The sequence below is a fragment of the Populus euphratica genome, unplaced genomic scaffold (genome assembly GCF_000495115.2).
Source record: "Populus euphratica unplaced genomic scaffold, PopEup_1.0 scaffold206.1, whole genome shotgun sequence".
Taxonomy (NCBI): Eukaryota; Viridiplantae; Streptophyta; class Magnoliopsida; order Malpighiales; family Salicaceae; genus Populus; species Populus euphratica.
The window spans coordinates 76,940-98,726 of NW_011500012.1; the positions used below are offsets into that span (position 1 = coordinate 76,940).

Below are 21,787 nucleotides of genomic sequence, written 5' to 3' on the forward strand. Positions count from 1 at the left end.
TTAGTTATAACAACAATCTTGCATATACAACTGTTCAGAAGAATTTTGATAAATCCAAGAAAAATCATTTATTGCTTATAAAATCTATAGAAAATATTGATGAAAAATTTTATCAATGATGTAACTATCAATTTAAAATTTAATTTTTTTATTCAAAATGAGTTCACTATCCAATAACTAATTATCATTTATGTATCAATTTAGTTTTGCATCAAAATGTTAACAAAAAAAACTAAAATTAATAATAAATAATTGGTGTGGACTAATGATCCATCATTTGTTGAGTTAAAACTTATTCAACTTAAATTACTATCAATTCCAAAAAAAAAAAAAGCAATTCCTCAAATTTTCAAGACAATAAAATTGATAAAATGTTAGTACCTATTAAATAACCTATCATTTCTTCAATTATAACACTCCTAAGTTGCAAAAATCAAACTTAATTTCATCAAAAGAAAAATGAAATCAATTTCCCCCAAATACTAAACAAACCCTAACATACAAATCACAAATTTATTCAACAAAATTCTATATGAAAATTTGTAAAACTTAAGTAAACTATTTATAGTACAAAAAAAAATCAATAAATTAACCTAAATCATAAATTGGTTACAAAAACAAATGAATAGGTTTTCTTACATATTGTAGAAAAGCTCTATGAAAAATTAAACCAAGAGATAAACGCAAGCGACTTGAGGTGGATGGATTTGTGAGAAACTAGAGGGATGGGGTTGTTATTTTTTTTTTATTAACGTGGGTATTCAGGGTTAACTTGTACATACCTCGACTAATCTCATGAATCCTGAAGTTAATAACCATGTAAGCCTTTAATAGTCATGATATTGGCAAGTACAGGACTTAAACCTGAGACCACACGAAAAGCAAATCCTTCAATCCTAAACTCTTACCACTGGATCACCTATTAGATGGTTATGGGGTTGCTATTTTGTTTGGGCAAGTAGAAAAAGAAGAAGAAGAAAAAAAAAAAAGAGGAGTTATTGTCCATAGAAATTATGATGAAATTTCTCCCATCAATAATTTCTTATGGAAATTATAATAGAATATAAAAAATAATAAAAATTTCATTTGTAATTTTATTGAAAACTTGACAAGCATTTGACCATGTAAGCTTTTAATAGTCATGATATTGGCAACTACAGGACTTAAACCTGAGACCACAGGAAAAGCAAATCCTTTAATCCTAAACTCTTACCACTGGACCACCTATTAGATGGTTATGGGGTTGCTATTTTGTTTGGGCAAGTAGAAAAAGAAGAAGAAGAAAAAAAAAAAGAGGAGTTATTGTCCATAGAAATTATGATGAAATTTCTCCCATCAATAATTTCTTATGGAAATTATAATAGAATATAAAAAATAATAAAAATTTCATTTGTAATTTTATTGAAAACTTGACAAGCATTTTCTGATAGAATTGCTAATGGACATCCTATCAAAAAATTAAATGAAATAAAATCCAAAAATTACCGATAAAATATTTTTCATCTGCTTCCATTGCTTTTTGTTAAATTTTTTTATAATAACATTATAATTATTATCACAAATACCTTTTTATTGTCCCCTTTAATTTTATCACTGTCATCACCTTATTACCAGTATAAATATCAATAGAATCATCACTTGATAAATGTTGCATACTTCATCACCATCAATAACATCACCTTATCATTAAACATTTATTTTCAATATTTTTATTAAATACAAATTTAATTGAAAGACTGTAAAGGTCTAAATAAAAATCTAATCTAATTTATGTACTATAATAAGTTCTCGTCAACTTAAGAGATCTTGAGATGGACTGACCTTAGTATTTGATATATTTTCAATGCCTTTTGTTTTCATGGTCTCCACTTCATCATAATTATTCAACATACATCTCAATGTACAACTTATAATATAATCTCTTATTTGTTTTAAGCTAAAATGATTAATAAATATAATGAGAAATCTTCATTTAAAGATTTTGATAAAAAAAGATTTTATTAATTTTTCTTTTAATGCAATTTTTAAATGTAATATACAAATAAAAAAATACATATATTTTTAAATCAGTGGATAATGGAATTTTCATTTAGATTTCATATATTTAAATAAATTATCAAATACAATTATAATATCTTAATTACCTTCTCTATAACAAATTTTGGTCAACTTTAATGGTTCAAAAATCAAGGTATTTGGATCCTAAAATTTAAATTTCAATATATTTTCATCTAAAAACACTAAAAAAAATACAAAATAAAAATCTCAATAATCTCATTTTCAAATAAAAAAAAAATACTCTCCAACCAATCTCAAAACACAAAACTCAACAACTAAACTGCATAAAATAAAAACTTTATGAGTTCAATCTATTTTTTAAACATGATTAAAGGTGTAAACTACCTTCATCAAACTCCCTTCTTCAAGATAAACACATTGCCTCTAATATTAGTTTTAGCTTTGTGTGTGGGACTCCAATATCATCAAATAGTTTATTCTCTCTCCTCTTCCTTTCTAAAAATTTTATATCTCTTCTATCAACATGGAAATGAGAGTAAAATAAAGATTTAAAATCAAATTTTACTCATGTTTTAAGAATTTTGCATAGCAGACTAACATATAATCCTTCAAAATATAATCAATTATATTTTTATAAATGACTTAATTTTCTTTAAAAATGACATAATTAGATGATCACATAAATATTATTTAAAACAATTAATTTAAAGAGATTTTTTAATCAAAAATAAAAAAAAAATAAAAGAATATCTAAGAAAAAGGCCAATGACCCAAGAAGAAAGCTAGGCACACATTGTCCTAGAACCTTATACCCACATATTTAGTTTTCTTTTCAAAATGTGAATGACATGGTGTCTTAATGTTTTGTATATATAGTACATGATGTGTCTTTTCGTTACCTTTCAAAAACCAAGTTTTCTACTTGTGTTTTTGCTAGAAGAAAAAAACTATTTTAAAAATCTTAATAAATTCATTTCAAACTCCAAAAAAAAAGCCTTATAATCACTTTAAAAAATCAAAATCCAACTGAATTAACACACACAAAAAAAAAAATTCTTTAGAGGTCTTGGACTGCCTTTTGTGATGTGTTCAAAGAAAATATCAATAATAACTTATTAACATCAAAATTAGTTTTTTTTAGTCAAAATATAATAGAACAAATATTTTTTCTCTCCTCTTATATTTCCACGGACTTTCTCTATCCTCATAAATTCTAGGAATTGAAATGCAAAATAAATAGATTTAGGATTGAAACGTGAAATCTTCAAAACACAAGGATCAAAAATAAAAAAACTAAACTATAGTTTTATGGCCCCATGAACAATAAAATAGAAAGAAGGGTTGTTTTATATATATATATATGCTCCCTATTGTTTTAATTTTGTAATTGACAAAATTAAATTCTATCTTGCTACCTCCATAGTAAAGAAAAAAGTAAAAACAAAACTTTTTGTTTAATTTTTTATAATAATTTGTGCTATCAAATCCGTATATTCTTATAATTCAGGAAAAAATAGTTCTCCATCAAATTTAATTTGATTTTCTTATAAGTCCCTATTTATAATAGTTTCAACACCGGGCAATTAACGATTTCGGTATATTTCTTTAGAGGATCAATATGTAATCTGACGATAAAGAAATGACCATTGACATTTTTGGGAAGGTCTCACTTTACTTAAATGGCAACTAAATATGGAAAAGGGAAAGAAGGACGACCACAGTATCCAAACATAGAAAATGATGATTTGGTAGCTAAGCTAGTCTTAGGATAATGTTATTTGCCAAATTGAACATTAATCTGCATGCGAATTGCAAGGAATTGGACCCATTTGCCTGCAATTCCCTTGCTCCATTCATGAGAACATCCATAGCACATTCCTGTGATTTTATTAAGTTATATTATTATAATAAAATTCTTAAGTGGTTGACTAAAATAACTTACTTTATTTTTCATATTTCGAGTTTAAATCTTAGTATTGATACCTAAAAAAAATTAAAATTTAATAAATATATTCAATCAATATAAAAATATGTTTTTAAATTCATTTAATAATAATGGACTTATTTTGATTAAAGAGGTGTTTGGTTGCGTGATAATAGTTACTTTTCAAAGTGTTTTTTACTCGAAAATATCTTTAAATAATATTTTTTATTTTAAAAAAATTATTTTTGATATCAACTCATTAAAATAATCTAAAACTATTAAGGCATTTAAATTTTTGTGAAACACATATTATCAAACTGAAAGTTTATTAGAAAATAACCTTGCTAACAAGAGTAAATACCCCCTTTTTTTTATTTGTTTCTAATCTCTCACTTTTTCTTGTTATTAAGATCAACAATTTAGCGGGTCATTTATCAAATTAACATAATTTAAAAAAAAAAAGAAATACCATAAGAGAGATAAACTTTTGGTAAATAATATATATTTAACTCAATTATTATTAAAAAACATGGTTTATTAATCATTACTAATGTTATTAGCGATCGTTTTAAACAACCACTAATAACAATAGCGGGTGTTTATAAATATTAACCAACCACTATTATCAATAGGGGTTGTGTCAAGCAGCACAATCCACTCCAAAATTTTATATAAAACAAAGTTTAAATCACCATAATTAAAAGCCAAATAAAACCACAAAGTCTAAATCAGCACAACCAAAGGCCAAACAAAACCATAAATTACCAAACCTCAAACCCATAATTGAAACAAAGGCTATTTTAACATCATTTTATTTGTTAATTGTAATTTCAAATTAATATGTGTGTTTTTTAAATATTTTTTTTTTATTTATGCATATTTTTGAAGTTGTTAATGGATGATTTGAAAATTTAAACAACATGTTTATATATTAATTTATTAATTAACAATATTAAATCATGATTATATAAACTAAGTATGAAAATGCATAATGTGTAAAATTACTTTAAAATCAACATGATAATTAGCAAAAATAATATTACAAAAGTAGTAATAATAAAAATAAATCTTAACTAGAAAAATAACATAATATAATAATACATCTGACTTTATCTATGTCTTTTACGACAACAAGTAGATGGATTAACTTCATCAATAACATGACTTCCACTTGTCTTTATGATTTCATCCTCTAAGATAACATCATTTAGGCTTAATATTTCTTTTAACAAGTTAAATGTAATACAACATATCAAGATTCATAATAACGAGCAAGTGCATTATCATCATCGAGATCATAAAGATCAGTTGCAATATGCTGACCATCATGTAACAATTGTTCAACCTAATGTGAAAAAAATAGAATTTATTAATTCATAAATAAAATACAATGTTTTTTTTTTCTTTCTCAAAACCTATAAAAATAACAAATACTTACAACATTTTAAATCTCATGTGCAAGTGGCTCATACTCCATCTCCTCATGTGGAGGAACTTGCATTAGATTAGGTGTAATGATTCAACATGTTATACTCAAGTACAAACCCATGTATTCCTCCTTAAAAATTATATGATATATCTCTCTAAAAATATATTTTTTTATGCATCCCACATCGATACATGTTAGAGATTGTAGATTATCTAATTATAATCAGTGTGCATACTTGAATGACTAATGGAATACAATTGATCACTCATATTTATGTTAGATGAAATATGTTGCTTAAAGCTAAATTTTTGCATTACATGGTTCGGGGCAATGCATCTTAATAAGCTTAAAAAATATGAAAGGGACAACTAATGTCCATAAATTCATGGTCGATATGCATATAGCAAGAGCAGTTATATTATCTTTTGAAAAAGGGTTCCACACAACCTATTAAAATATTAACAATGCAATTATTTCTCATCATTTATCAACATCAACCCATGAAAAATTATTTCTCAATATTTATAAATATAAAAAATTTCAACATCAACCTACGTAGTAATTTCTTAACATTTATTAATATCTAAAAAGTTAAATATCAACAAGTAATTAATTGTCATCATTTAACAACATCAACCCATAAAAAATAGTATTTACATGCTCCATATTATATGAGCTACTAAGTTTAGGTTGGCTACTTATATACAACTCCATTATCGTTGTTCTATTTTGGAAGAATATTTCCATCATATTTTTAAAATTCACATCACATTATTCTATAAAAAAAATATTGATGTTCCCCAACAAGACATCTCAAAGTGATATCTATTTCAACATTATTATAATTCAACTCAACTTTGCCACATATAATTTTTTTGGTATCTTCAAATGACACACCATTAGTACCATTCAAGACACAATATTTCTACTAATATTAGTGATATTATTATTTGTATCAAGAACAATAGTACCACCATAATAACACAACATAAAAAAGTTTAAAGACATATTTGTAAAATAAAAATATTCATTTCATCAAAAATAAATTATCTTATAATTCAACACAAACACAAACACAATTTGCTATTTGCTATTACGTAGACCATAATAATAGCAATAAAACAATAATTAAATTCAAAAGTTCAATTATGATAATTTTTACAACCAATCAATTGAACAATTTTTACATCTAAAAACTAATATACAGGAATTGAATATTAAAAAAAATAATCTCAATTGAACAAAATCTACAATTATCATACTTTTTACAAAAAATCAATGCAAACTCTAGTCTAATTGCATAAATTAAAATCAAATTTATATCAATTTAAATAATATAATTATATACGACAACTAACCCAATCATTAATTTAAACTCTAATTTCTCTAATTTCTCTAATTCAAGCATAATTGATTCCATAAATCCCATCAATTCTATTAAAAATATATAATTGCAACATTCAAAATATAAAATTATGTAATTATCAAACACTACACAAATACCTAATTTAATCAAAACAAAAAATTTATCAATTCAGTAACTAAACTAATCAAACTAACAAATAATATTAATGTTTTATCTTCATTTTTATGACATATAGATGATAGTTTCATCGGTTGTGGCAGCAAAGAGGCTGAATACAAAAGCTTGGACTAGCAGTTTATAATAAAAAAAATAGTAGAAATGCCCGTGGAGATAAAGAGAAGATAATTTTAGTGTTTTGATAGTAAATTGAAGGCGATTAAAGACGGTTTTCTCTTGAGTTTTTTCAATTTCTAAGTTTTTTTTTCCTCTTGAGAGCAGCAACTTTGAAGAAAAAGAATGAAGTTTAAAAATGCATTATAAACACAATTTAAAATTACAGTTTTGTTATAAAACCCTTATTCATGATCAGAATTATTAAAGAACCACTATTGTGAATAATAGTTATATTTAAATTAAAAAGTTATATTAAAATTGCAATACTAAATCATATTTTTTATTTAAATCATTATTATTGTGAATATCAGTTCTTCAACAACATGATAAGCAAAACATTTCTTTAACAACCGTGATGTCCCACGATAATGTTTTACAAACTATTCTATTTTTCTAACACTTGTCAAAACTGTGCAACTTCTGATAACTCTCTCAAAACTGTGCTGGTTAAAAAAAAAAAAAATCCAATCCAGCAAAGGCATTGAAGGCGGCGTAAAAGGCGAGAGCCTTAGGAGAGGAGTCTTTTGTAACTTTCTGCTTTTTTCTGACGTGGGCCCATAAAAAGTCCTTTTTCCTTTTTGCTTTTTGCTTTTTGCTTTTGTCTTTCTTTCCTGCGTAAGCTTCATCCTTAGCCACTACATCGCTTGGTCAATAGGTCACCCCCTTAGCTGACTTGGATGCCAACTGCCACCGAATCCTATTTCCTACACTTTTTCCAAGTAATTCACTTTTAATTTGTCTTTTCTTTTCTTTTTTCTTAGTATTATATAAATAATTCTAATTGGAGTCCTCCTTTTCTACTTGAGAAAATTCAAGTTCATTGTTTACATAGTAACAAGTGATTTGGGTCCAAATTTATATATATATATATATATTCTAACATTACTCAAGAAAAAATTATTTTATTTTGAGTTTAACTAGTCCCATCACTAATTTATTTATCATAAAAGATGTTTCTTTAATTCCCTCTATCTAAATGTTTTAAGTTTCAATTGTGATATAAATGTTTTAACAAATGCTGTAGATTATGTGGTTGATTTATTTGCACTCCTATTTTATAAACAAAAATATTTTATGATTTTAAATGAAAAAATATTGAGAAAAGAAAGAGTTAGAAAAAACACTATTATCTAATTTTAGAAGTTTGAGCATTAGCTTCAAGGAATCTGTAGATAAATTCAAAGCACATAATCAATACGACAACTTGTAATACTTTATTCTCGAAGTTTATGCATAAAATAATCCAGCAGCCTATCATTTTTAAGCTGACATAAATAGAACAGGTGGCAAAATTAAGGAGATCATGACAGCCTTTTCTCCCATCTATGAACCAACTAAACTTGATGAACAATAAACAAATTGAATATCTTGAGAAAAAAAGGGGCAAGAAAGTTTTTTCCTATAAAAAATAAACCTTCTGATCCTTCACGTTCTTTATGCTGTCTATCATCTGCTACTTTTTCAGGGTGGAGACTTGTTGGAAGTATGCTAACTTTGAGAGGGTTTCGTGGGTTTTTAGTGAGGGGGAGAGAGAGAGAGAGAGGCAACTTAACTTTATAAAGCTTGTTACTGTCTAAAAAGAAAAGAAAGGAAAAGAAAAAAGCCTATCTTTTTCCCTCTCTCCTTTTCTCAATCTTTTTTAACATTCTTTTTACTTTTTGTTGCAGTACTAATTTCTATATGGGTTTTGGTGTCACTATTACTACCCTTCAAAGTCTGCAACTTCTATTTTGATACAAGAAAAACAAAAAAAAACCATGAAGGGTGAGTCTAAAGATCCAGCTTTCAAGCTCTTTGGTAGGAAGATTCCTGTACCTGATACTCAGTTTCCGGCCGAACCACTAGCCAAGGTACTTACTTACAGGGATATGTGTATGTATATAATGAAATACCTATTTTGGTTTTTGGTTTTGAGTTGGGGTTGTAGTTTAGTTTGCTAGCTGAAAGTCTTGAGATTTTATCTGGGTTGTTGGTTTTGTATTGGTTTTTGAACTAATAGATGTTTTAGGCTGTGTTTTGGTACAAGAAAGAATGAGCTTGAGCTTAAATGAATCTTGAAATGAACGTTGTAGAGGCTGTATGGTGTTGTTTCATGGTATTGGTTTATGGTTAAGTAAACGCTGGCATGGAAAAGTGGTCCTTTCTTGATGGGAAATAAATAGTGAAGGTATTTGCGTTATGAGTTGTTGTAAGGCTTGTAGGTAAAAAATAAAGGATGTTATGTGTTGTTTGTAGAAACATTTTTAATGGAAAATAGTGTTAAAAAGGAGGTGTCTATGCCATGTTCTGTTTCCTCTGTTGTTGAAACAGGAAACTGTCTATGCCATGTTCTGTTTCCTCTGTTGTTGAAACAGGAAACTTCCTTTCTTTCTTCGTTTTTCTCTTTCCATTTGCGTATTGTTTAGAAGACATTTACCTGTTTGAGGAATTATAATAACTGCAACTTTGAATTTTGGAAAAAATTGGTCCCAGAATATCTATAATTTTTTTTTAATGTGAGATATTCAAGATTGGCAATTTTTGTGCATGTGCAATTTTAGCTCGATGGTGAACATACTATTTTCATTTCGGATTTTATCGTGAACTGGTGTACATGGAAAGATGAAACTACTATTTTTAGGGAAATCTGTGAACTATTTCTGCATTTCTTCTTTTATAAGGAGATAAAACTTGTGAAAATAGGTTGTGTGTTGCATTTGTTCTTCCTTGTTCATTTTGAATTAAATTCTGAAATGTCTTCATATTTGATTCTAGTTTAATTGGAAAAATCTAAATTTCTAGACTAACATGGTAACTAACATGGTGAAATACATAATACAGTGATCAGAGCTAGTCATGTGATTTTGGTTTTCCAGTTGATGGGTAGTGGGGCTAAAAACAAATAATTCACCATAGTTTTTCTTGTGCTGTATCAAAAATTGATTCAATCATGCCAATCAAACTTCCAAGTGCTTAATTATTTTTTCTTGGAAAGTTATAAGCAGGTTGATGATCAACTTCGTTTCCCATTCTTTGTATTCTGTCAAAAGTTGCCTTTTTCATTATAAATTTTCTGTTTCTTGAATCATGCTTGAATGTGGTAATTGCAAATTTGGTGGCTGAGCATGATCACTTCAAGGCACGCTCATTTTCGTTGATGACACAAATCTAATGTCAGAAGATAGGAAGGTAGCAGGAGTCCATTAATCTCATTTGGAAATGAATTAAATTATTATTTGTTTTGTTCTCTTTAATGTTATTTAGGGTCTTCTGATATAAAGCTACTTTAATTAAATGCGGTGAAGATATATCAGTCCCTTAATTTCATTTCACCTCTGCTAATCTTTTTTTTTCTCTCTCTTAAATTTTCAATTCTATAACTAGTCTAATGTTTTTTTTTCTTTGTTTAATATCAGGGAAGCTGCAGTGAGATAGCAAGAGTAGAAACCAAGGGTCCTAGTGAAGACAGCTCAGAAGAACCTGAAATGTTCTCTGGTTCTGGACAAGGCAAGGAAGAAAGCCAAGCTGCAATGCGAGTGAATGAGGCACAAGTAATTGCTAAGCCTAAGGAAGGTCCACTGGAGACTAATGGCACAGACCAAGAGAAAGTCCTTAAGAAGCCAGATAAAATTCTACCATGTCCACGATGCAACAGTTTAGACACAAAATTCTGTTACTTCAATAACTATAATGTCAACCAACCAAGGCATTTCTGCAAGAATTGCCAAAGATATTGGACAGCTGGGGGATCAATGAGAAATGTCCCTATTGGTGCTGGCCGACGGAAGAATAAGCACTTGGCTACTCAATATCGTCAGATATTAGTATCTTCTGATGGGATGCCTATTGCCAGAATGGAAAACTCAGACTCAATCAGTCACCAACTTCAATCTTCTGTTGAATCTGGAACCATCTTGAGTCCCTCAGTAGCAAATGGAATGGTTCTAAAATTCGGTCATGAAGCACCTCTTTGTGATTCCATGGAGAATGTGCTGAATCTTGGAGACCAAAAACGATATGTTGAGATAAGTTCAGTCAATCATCAAGATAATGTAGAAGAGCCGTCTTCATGTGGATCCTCCAAGACAGCTTCCAATGCTTGGGCAAATGAATTGCGAGAAAATGTTATGCAGAAAGAGCAAGTTGATGTGCCAGTATCTTCTAACGAACTCAGCTCACCAAATTCCTTGCCTTGTTATTCTGTCCCTTCATGGGTTTTTCCTTGGAACCCGGGTTGGAATAATGTTGCTTCCATGACCGCAGCTCAGCACTCCACTGGCCAGGCTTGCGTGACAAATACTCCCAATCAAGTTCAATTGTGCCCCACACCAATGTTGGCTGTTCCCAGCATTTGCCCTCCAAACATTCCTTTACAATTTGTACCTGCTTCTTATTGGGGTTGCATGCCCTCATGGACTGCTGGAACAAGAAATGTATCATTGAGTGGATCGAATGGCTGCCTTTCTCTATCAACCTCTACTAACACAAGTTGCTGCTCAGGAAATGGCTCACCAACCCTAGGCAAGCATTCCAGAGATTCAAAATTTATGGAAGAAGAGAAGGCAGAAAAATGTATATTGGTCCCAAAAACACTAAGAATTGATGACCCAAGTGAGGCTTCAAAGAGTCCTTTATGGGCTGCATTAGGTCTTAAGCCTGATCAGAAGGATCCCGCATCAAAAGGTACTATCTTCAAGAATTTTGAAACCAAAGCAGAATGCTATCGCCATGTATCTGATATCACTCATGTAATGGAAGCAAACCCAGCAGCTCTTTCTCGCTCTCATACATTCCAGGAGAGTGGCTAAAGGACACCTGCTGAGATTTTCCATTGTGAACCTCACTTGCGTCCGTGATCTTCTCTAGGCATAACCATGCGGATGTGTTTTCTGTGGAGAGTATACCACATTGATTTTCCTTCATAGAGCATGAGATTTCTGCTCAGCTAATTCTGATTGAAGTCTGAAAGGCAAGTTCTTCAGAATCAATTGCTACATAATCAGCGGTGCTGTCAACACATCTCTTCAAGTCGTCATTGTAAATAACAGAGGTTGTTTAATGCGTGGTGGTTATGGTCCACGGCCTATTTTAGGTTCCAACTAATACACTGATACCTATCTTACTGCTTGGATTCTGCAGAAAAATAAGATGAAGCTCTGGCTTGTATGTAGAAATTAAAGCCATCATCCATTGGAAGGCTAACCGAAGTTTTCTGAAGTCCAGTATCTTTTCTCAAATGCTGTAATTTGTGTTCTCGTTTGCTATATCTCAACCATGTCGGCTGGAATAGTAAATCTCTTCTAGAGTTGTACTATTTTGCACTTGTTTACTGAATCTTTTTGTGCCCGAGCTTGTAAAGTTGAGTAATTTAGGTCATACCTAGGTTCTGAGTAAATTTCACCTGAAGTTCTTGTAGCTTGGTAGGGGCTGCAAGAATGATCAAAAGTGTACTATAGTATTATGAGTCATAATTTGGAGAGAGAAATCAAAGATTATTCAATCCTTCAAAATGTATACTTCTATCTGTTGTGGAAGCTTAACAGGCATTTCGGATCATTTTATGTACTTTTCAAGAATATCCCAGGTTGACACTCCAGACGTGATGCAGGTTAAGATTGCCATGGTGGAGATGTCACATTTAAGGGGGAGAATCAGGAAGCAAACAACGCACATTTGCTGCTCATGTTTGGATACACGACATGTTGTAACGCCTGCTGGTACCACTGGAACTTTTAATAAAGTCTTGCAATATTTCGAGGTTCACAGAAATTGATTTGCACTTTACAGTTCATATCTCCCACTAGAGACAATTTTACTTGATATTATGTAGGATTTTACTCTCCTTGCTTCATTTGTGAAAAGCTGGTCAAAATTCTCAACAGTTCGATGGTGAGGCTCATCTGTCCACTTTTTCCTCCCAGATATTTTGTCACAGCTTTCAAGGCCATCCTCAATCAAAAGAATTTTCCTTCCTTGTTGATTTACAAAGAAACTAGCCTAAAACATCTGCCCTAGGCAAGTCAATTTTGTCTATGGATTCAAGTAATCAAATGCATTTCCTTGTGCCAGTCAGTACTTCCAACAGGGGAGAACCTTTTAAAACATGGTGAGTTTGTTTTTTTGATCTTGTCTTTTTTAAGTTGGTGTATGTTCCATTTACATGCTTTCTTTAATCATAATAAACTCATCTTTGAACCTTTGCTTATGTTCCCTTTCTTTTTTATCCAAAAAATGTTCCATTTCCTATGTCAGGAACGATTCACCACTCTTAAGGAACATGTGCCTTGTGAGTCATCTCCTTGGAAAGAATGGTTTCAGCAATTTCCTAGATAAAGCCGTAAAGTCATTCTTATCATCATTAAACAGATTAAAGCAGATTCCAACTCTTGCTTTTAAACCCTTCAGAAATATTGTCAGGGGAAGGGTTTTTGTGTCCTTTATGACCTTTCCAGCATGTTTATCAGTTTAACTTTCATAATCAAACGCCCTTTAGCACAATTGTATGTGGGTCAAGTAATTTTGCTCTTGGGAAAGATTTTTGAAGTCGCATCGTATGATATGCTTGAGTTTTAGACTCCTGTGCTGCTTGACAACAGAGCCAAAATAAATAAATGAGACGAGGAAATTTCCAAGTTTCCTTTGAAAGTTTGGAAACATGAAAGAATCGAGCGGAATAATATTTTGAGCAAAAGAAGCAGACATTACTTGCCTTATTGTATTGCTTTTAATCTAAAACGCAAGACCAGCCAAAATCCTGAATTTGACAGATAACAGGAGATCAGCAGGATTTTATCTAATAATCTCTCTTAAACAGTTTAACAACGAGGATCTAAAACAAGATCTTCATTAGTGAAAACACTTAGTAATTTCCTAGTTTAAAAAATAAAACCAATTTGACAGTGTCTTTTTCTATATTTTGTTTGCAAAGTACTGCAAGTGACTTGAAAATATATTTTTTAATTGATCTTAATCTAGTAATATGTTGATTAATGGAACCAAATCTTTTAAAGTAAGTTTTACTTTGCGAAGCATATCTTGCTTTTGCTGATAAATAGTCAGAGCATTAACAAACATTTTTTTTTAATCTTCTTTCGTCCATGAAATAGATATTATTAAGGATAATTTCATTTTTTTATCCGGTAATAAATCTTCTTGTTTGATAAAGCTTGTAGTTTCCATTGCGCACTACACAAAGCTATATCTCTTCAAGTAGGAATTGTTTTTGGTAGATTATAATCCATTTCTGCTTGAGGAAAAATAATAAACTAATCTTATCATTCCTTTCACCTTGTCGATGCCTAATTGGTCAATCTCGCATTCCTTCAAAAATCTTGTCAATGGAGGCTGCTATGCGAATTAAGTAGACACTGCTGCTATGTATGGAGTTGCTACTCTCTTGGAGTCTGTGTCTATACTGCTGCTGCTGCGTGTGTTTTGCTCGAAGGACTGCTACTGCATTTTTCTACTGTTGCTTGGAGATTTTGCTGCTACGAGAGTGAAGCTCTTATGTCTGGTTTTTATAAGACAGTTGCTGCTTCTTTGTTATCCTAATCAACTCAAGCTCTGACAACAAATGTTTGAAACTAACACACAAATATTTAACCTCCCGGGCTCTTATAATTAATTGATCACACCCTTTAACACCCTTGTAATTATGAAAATCTTTATAGAAAATTACAGGCTCTACGATCTAATAAGAATTCTATCGAACTCGTCTAACACAAATTGTTTTTATCAAGGATTCATACTTACAGTAGAGTTTTATCTAGCAATGAATGCATCAATAATGGGTATCTTTTATTATATAATTATTGCATTTTATGCCATATTACGAATTCTGTTTAATTATATCGTAGTCTCTTGTAACAACAGAAAAACTGAACCAGCTTCAGAATTGACATTCGGGAATGAGAACTATTCATAGCTATTTGTTTAGGGATGGAGACTCAATTGGAACAGACACAATAGTTTAGGGGCCATATTTTCCTTCCCCGCAATTTTCTTTTCTTCCTACTTTTCCCAGCGGGATGGGTTTATTTCAGAAGTTTGACATGGAACAGCAGGACACAGTGATGGCCCTGTACAAGTCACTGTGTGCGTGTGAGAGAGAGAACATTTACCCTTTGAAATAAGCTTTCCATTGACCCATAAAAGAGAACAACAACTAAATTTAATTTCTTACTTTCCTTCTTTTTTGTTTCTTTACCGACAGAATAGCTGTGGTCGTAGAGCATGCTACCATCAAATTTCGTCCACATTTTGAGAACCATCCTGGATGCTGAATCTAGGTCAACATTATGAAAACTTAGCATCCTACAACTTTTGTTTTATGCTTGTACTGCGTAGAAACAGGCAAATAATTGCATTCAACGTGCAGGCCTGTTCCCTTGTCATTTAATGAATGATTCAACAGTTACAGATTTTTTTTTTTAATTTAATCTTTTGTTTTCCCTGGTATAAAACTCGAAGGGTATGACTATTCGATTCTTCACAGATATGGCCGCCTTCAAATTTTGAAAGACAATATAATAAAGCTGTGGGGAAATAAATTCAAATTCTGTAATTTCATCAGGACATGAATTAATTTCCTTAGGTTTACAATGCGGAATATCAGAAACCAAAAACTAAACAAGTTTTGACAGTGCCAGTACCATTTGGATAAGGAAAAGAAACCCAGAAATCGTTGTGGATACCCACAAGTTGATTAAACGTTGTTCTACTTTTTCTTGACGGCTGCTCTTTAAGATAACTCTTTACGGAAACTGTCTTTGTAAAGAATTATTATTATTTTTTTATTTTGATGTATGAAATATGACTATTAAAAATAATTTTTTAAAAAATAAAAAATATATTATTTTAATGTATTTTCAAGTAATAAATATTTTAAAAAATAATCATTATCAAATTTTTAAATATATCTCTTTTAATCAAGGTGATCACGATGATCACGGGTCCCTGGTTATCTGCTTGTACAAAGGGTGATCTTTAAAAAGCTTTTGACAGCTTTCAAGTTAGACACTTGCAGAGATATTGTTGATCCTGTGACTCTCTTGCTATATTTTCATTATACCTAGGACTAGCATGATTAGAGGCATTTGGAGATTAATTCTGTGATCAATAATATACTTAAATATCAATTGTATATGGTCTTGTCATCGATATGTTCTTAGTATCTGGAGATCTCCCATTGCAAGTTGTAGACAGCTGAGACGACATCTCAATCTCAGTAGCAGATATTAAACAAAATTTAATTATTATTATTATTATTATTTTGATGAGAGGAATGACAAATGGTTTCGGAATTTCGGAAAATATACAGATGGTCGGAATACGATATTATTTTTTATCATCATTATTTTCTCGCCGGCCTTGAGATTTGCCTGTTGTTATCGTTTAATGATTAGCTTAATCCATTTAATTAATATAAAAAACTCTTATTTAATTGCATTAGCGTGGGAAACTTACTTTGTTTTCATATTAAGTAGTCAAAGCAATGATTTTTATCTTGAAGGAAACTTGCAATATTCGCTAGCTGCATTTTTGTTTTCATATTAAGGAAACTTGCAATATTCGCTAGCTGCATAACAAGGGCATCTTTTGTTGTATGCTGGGAGGGGATAGCCATTTCAAATATCAAGTTCTTTGAAATGATTATTAAAAAAACTTCTAAGTAGGAGCCATGCCTTTCTCAAAAAACTAGTCGTGCTGCACCTGTCTGTAACTCTTCATCTATAAATACCGTCAAAGTGGCCATCAACTCCATAGCTAAAACTCTTGTACTCGTTAAGAAAAAATGGGAATGAAATCTTCATTTCTGCTCATTCTCTTCATTGTTCCGGCTGTATTAGCCGATCTAAGAGTTGGGTTTTACAAACCAACATGCCCTGACGCAGAATCTATCATTTTTCAGGCAGTGCAAAAGCGGTTCAACACAGATAAATCCGTAACCGCAGCCTTGCTTCGCATGCATTTTCATGATTGCTTCGTTAGAGTAAGATTTTCCTACTTGAAAACTACTGAAATTTCTAGAGCAATAGATTAATTATTTAACTTAGTATTCTCATAAACTTTGCCTCTTCGAGGTAATAATGTTACAAATCCTAGTGCAATAAACATGTTTATGTGCGCGCAACTTGGGTTACATAGATTCATGCATAAAGGTATCACGAGAAACTTCTTATTGCAGGGATGCGATGCATCTATTCTTATAGATTCAACCACTCAAAACCAAGCAGAGAAAGATGCAGGACCGAACCAGACTGTCCGTGAATACGAGCTTATTGATGAGATCAAGAAAGCCTTAGAGGCTAAATGCCCTTCAAAAGTCTCATGTGCAGACATCATAACAGTTGCAACCAGAGACGCTGTAGTTCTTGCTGGAGGACCAAACTACACTGTGCCTACAGGAAGACGTGACGGGCTAGTCTCCAGAGCGGGTGATGTGAACTTGCCTGGACCACAAGTGGATGTGTCTCAAGCATTTCAAATTTTCAGAGCAAAAGGTCTAACCCTTGAAGAAATGGTGATCCTTTTAGGTGCACATACTGTTGGTGTTGCACATTGTAGTTTCTTCAGTGAACGTCTTCAAAATGATCCATCAATGGATGCTAATTTAGCTGCCAACCTGACAAATGTCTGTGCTAATCCAAATACTGATCCTACTGTACTGTTGGACCAAGGCACAGGTTTTGCGGTTGACAATGAGTTCTACAAACAGCTCCTTTTGAAGAGAGGAATAATGCATATTGACCAGGAACTTGCCATAGATAGCTCTACTTCCGGTTTCGTTTCACGTTTTGCGAGAGATGGGAATGGATTTAAGCAGCGTTTTGGAAATGCAATGGTGAAGATGGGGAGCGTTGGGGTTCTTGTTGGAAAGGATGGAGAAGTGAGAAAAAACTGCAGAGTCTTCAATCCGAAGAAAAAACCTACTGTCCCACGTCCCCCAAAGAAACGCAAGGTTTCACCTCCCAGCAAAAAAGCCAGCAAGAAAAAGCAAAAGAAACCTAAGGGTAAAGGGAAGAAGAAAAAGAATCCAAGAGCACTGTAGTTGAGATTGATATTGTGCTTATAATTATAATATATATTGCAATTTTTCTTTCTCAAACACTGTCACAGTCATCCGAAGAAATAGCAATTGCTGTGTGTGCTTTGGACATTTTCTTTTAACTTTTGTATTTCTTCTTTATTTTTCCTTCTTTAAGAACAGAAGAACTTGTAACTTGCATGGAAATGTTTGTCATTTATGCATAAACTATGAAAATAAAATAAACAATAAAATTCACCCTATAATAATTCTCTCTATATTTCGTCCGTAAAATAGATCACAACTCAACAGGACGTGCATTTAGAATTTCCAAGCAATTTCTTTTTACAAGGGAGATGGATATAGCTAGCTAGTCATGTTCTCAGATTCAATGAATTCAAGATATTAGAAATAAATGTATATGCACAGGGTTTGCCAAACATATACTTATCTCAAGTGTTTAAAAATTGCATTACCATCAATAATAATAATAATAATAATATAAAATATAAAATATCAACAAAATTATATATATATATAATCTCATGTTATTTAAGGTCACAACTTATCAATATTATCAAATCACTATTTAATTAGAAAAAAAATTTAAAGACACATAATATAGATTAAAGCACATGTTTATGATAAAATAAATAAATTCATAAGCTCAAAATATATTTAAAGGGTTCAAAAGGCTAGGATCACTTTGGGGTACGTACTCCTGCAGTGTTTTCAACCAATTGTCCATAATAAGCATGAACTCTTATTTTTTATACATGCTCCTTGATGCTCAACTTTCGGTGCCACTTGTTATTAAAAAAAATTGCCTCACCCATTACCATAAACTAATGGGACATCCTTTTTCTTTGATCTTTCATTACCTTTTGTTTTTTATTTTTGATTTTTACACTTTGATTTTTTTAAAAAAAAATTGATGTGACCTTCACAATTCAAAAAAAAAAAAATTGATGTGACCTTCACAATTCTAATTTATGATGTCAAGGTGGGCTTTTCTAGATATGTTGTGGTCACTTTGAAATTTTACTTTAGGCTTTGTTAATCTTTTTATGATTTTGTTAATCTTTTTTAGATATGTTTTTTTATTTGGGATCTTGATTAATCAAGGTTTGTTGCAAAGAGTTTTCTTAGACTTAAAGTGATATAATAAGGGATGTGTGTATTTTTTTAATGAAATCAAATAAAATCTTTTTTCATTTTGAATGCAAACTGCTTAGATTAATAAACATTAATCTCATTTGGTGTAGCTTTTTCAAATTAGTAGATAACTATTTATCACAAGTTTATGATTTTTAAACCTATTATGTATCATTATTTATAATGTAAAATCAAAATATGTGGTATACGAGTTAAGTATGTGTTTAAAAAAACTAAAAGGCTTCTCTCTTCTTCTTTTTTTTAAATTTTGGCCACTGAGCGGTAGGTTGCCTCTTTTTGTTTATACAACCTCTTTGGAATCATGATTGCTAACCTATACATTTCTTAAACAAAATTTCCATCCCATATGCTAAGATGGTGGAATGAGATGTAAAATGTTGTAAGGAAACGTAAAGTTATTTATTGAAATTAACATGCAATTAAGTTCTTCTTAGGGAAATGTCACACATGTATTTATCAAAAAGAATTTTCATAAATCTAATGAAGTTTGCTATAAAGTTATGGTAAGGCTTATTATCTCATCAACCATATTAATACAAGATCACTCAATGTTGATTGTGAGGATTTATTTGTAGCTTTTAAAAATATACACAAAAAATAGGTAATTGTGATAATTGAAACAAAATCAGGTGCATGCAAAGAGATATTTGGCTTGAATTTTTATTTTTATTTTTATTGCTTTGAATGAAATTAACACATTCATGTATAATACTTCTTTATAACATCGGAGTTTACATGTTTGAGAGATCATCCCCATCCATATTAGATAAAATGAGTACTCTGTTTAAAAAAGGCCTTAATGATCATATAAGGATCTCTATAGTTGGATGCATGTTTTCTTTTGTTTTTCTTTGGTATTGGAAAAATCTTCTTTAGCATTAAGTTATTTTCTCTAGAATGAGCTTGTTTATCATATGACTTTGCCATTCTTTTTTGGAATAATTGACTATGAAAAATGGTGACTAATATCTTCTTATAGTTAATTTTGGCCATGAAAGTTAAAGTTGCTTGAGAAACTATATAAACTTCATGATAAATTAAATATATACCAATGAGAGAAAATAATTATTTAAAAGTCAATTTTTATGGATGGTGCTAAAAAATCCACAGTATATTAACATAGAACTCTACATAAAGTAATGGATAAAACTATGCAAAAAAAATGCAGGTTGCCAATGTAAACCCATATTGAATTGCATATTCTTTAATAGAAAATGATGAAAATTCTAAGAAATGTTTTATTATGACTAGAGGTAAAAAAATTAAAATATGCTATACTAAAACTAGAAGAAATAATAAAAAGGTTTAATAGGCATTTTGGTAATTAAATGAAAAATCCCCTCTTTCCTTTAAAGTTAAACCTACTGGCTATAAAAACTATTTTTTGGCTTGTGGAGTTTCAAATTCTTTCTTTTCTTCTTCTTCTTCTTCTTCTTCTTTTTTTGGTTTTTTTTAATCAAAGTTGATGGAAGTTAGGGGTATGTGAGTTCTACCCAAATCACCATGCAAACACATTAAACCTAGTGAGAGATAGAGTTTAAAAGTTGAGAAAATAAGAGAAACAAATGGCTTTTAATGAAGGAGAAAGAGAATTTATGGACAAATTATGTTGGAACTTCCTAAAGGGAGTTCATTTATTAAGGGTAAGATAGTTGTTTTGATTAATTTTCTTTGTTTTCTTGATTTTGTGTTAGGAAGATGAAAAACTCTTAAAATTCAATTATAGGATTTATGCAAATTGTTGGGGAAATATTTGTGTTGATGAATTATAAGTTGCTTTGCATTGAAATGGTATGAATGACAACAAATTTAATGAGAAATTGAATAAAAAACCATGGATTTTAAAGGGTGAGTGGCTGACCATGTAGATATTAAATTTGAGGGATAAGAGAATTTGTGTTGTATAAAATGTTTGTGTTAGTTGAGTTGTGAAAGGTTAATTGATAATAATAAAGATAAAAATTGCCTAATACTTGTACAACTTGTATGTTAATCTATGTTTAGGAACGTAAAAAAAGGAGAACCTAATAAATTGATGTTGTTGAAACGTTAAATTGATTAAAAGAGGTGGGTTAGTGGTTGAAATTAATATGTATGAAATAATTAAAGAAGTTTGGTCATCCATGTATTTTTTTAAGTTATAGTCAAATTGACAAGAGAAAATTAGGAGAAGTATGAAATTGTGACTTGTGAGTATTATGATAATTATAATATCACTATCAGAAAATTAATGAATACAAATGAAAATATCGATGAAATATTTTTATCGGTAAAATCCTAAAAAAATTTACCGACAGAAATATTTTGTCAATATATATCGAGAAAATTACAGTGAAATTTATTTCATCGGTAAATTTATTGGAAAACTGTGAACACTGTTCATCATGTCAATTACAAAGAGAATCACCAATGGAATTTTCCGTCGGTATTATCCAAAGAGCTCCAAAACTGTTCATTTTTCAATTGCACTACTAATTGTTGTTATTTACAGACAAAATCACCAACGGATTGAAAAGTCATCAGTGTTATTTGACG

The 21,787-nt window shown here is 30.6% G+C and overlaps 2 protein-coding genes across 6 annotated transcripts; both read left to right on the forward strand.

Annotated features, from left to right (window-relative positions):
- The first annotated feature begins 8,404 nt into the window (after nucleotides 1-8,404).
- LOC105141500 (cyclic dof factor 3-like) lies at nucleotides 8,405-13,548 on the forward strand. Of its 5 annotated transcripts, none has more exons than XR_845393.1 (4): nucleotides 8,557-8,921; nucleotides 10,467-12,876; nucleotides 12,972-13,156; nucleotides 13,303-13,548. XR_845393.1 is itself a non-coding variant. In XM_011048734.1 (3 exons), the coding sequence occupies exons 2-3, from the start codon at nucleotides 8,829-8,831 to the stop codon at nucleotides 11,856-11,858; spliced, it is 1,485 nt and encodes a 494-aa protein (XP_011047036.1). In that variant the 5' UTR covers nucleotides 8,405-8,550; nucleotides 8,739-8,828; the 3' UTR covers nucleotides 11,859-12,901. The 5 variants fall into 5 exon arrangements, 2 of the variants coding, with proteins under 2 accessions (XP_011047036.1, XP_011047035.1); XR_845394.1 differs by having other exon boundaries at nucleotides 10,467-12,767; nucleotides 12,881-13,156; XR_845395.1 differs by having other exon boundaries at nucleotides 10,467-12,767.
- Nucleotides 13,549-16,715: 3,167 nt separating this feature from the next.
- LOC105141501 (peroxidase 44) lies at nucleotides 16,716-18,308 on the forward strand. The gene is made up of 2 exons (XM_011048735.1): nucleotides 16,716-17,041; nucleotides 17,237-18,308. Exons 1-2 carry the CDS (start codon nucleotides 16,844-16,846, stop codon nucleotides 18,098-18,100), a joined length of 1,062 nt encoding a protein of 353 aa, XP_011047037.1. The 5' UTR covers nucleotides 16,716-16,843; the 3' UTR covers nucleotides 18,101-18,308.
- Nucleotides 18,309-21,787: the final 3,479 nt, after the last annotated feature.

Coding starts and splice junctions, on each gene's coding strand:
- LOC105141500 (XM_011048734.1), top strand. CDS start 8,829: ATGAAGGGTGAGTCTAAAGATCCAGCTTTCAAGCTCTTTGGTAGGAAG. Junction 8,922..10,466: donor CGGCCGAACCACTAGCCAAG/GTACTTACTTAC, acceptor GTTTAATATCAG/GGAAGCTGCAGTGAGATAGC.
- LOC105141501 (XM_011048735.1), top strand. CDS start 16,844: ATGGGAATGAAATCTTCATTTCTGCTCATTCTCTTCATTGTTCCGGCT. Junction 17,042..17,236: donor TTCATGATTGCTTCGTTAGA/GTAAGATTTTCC, acceptor TTCTTATTGCAG/GGATGCGATGCATCTATTCT.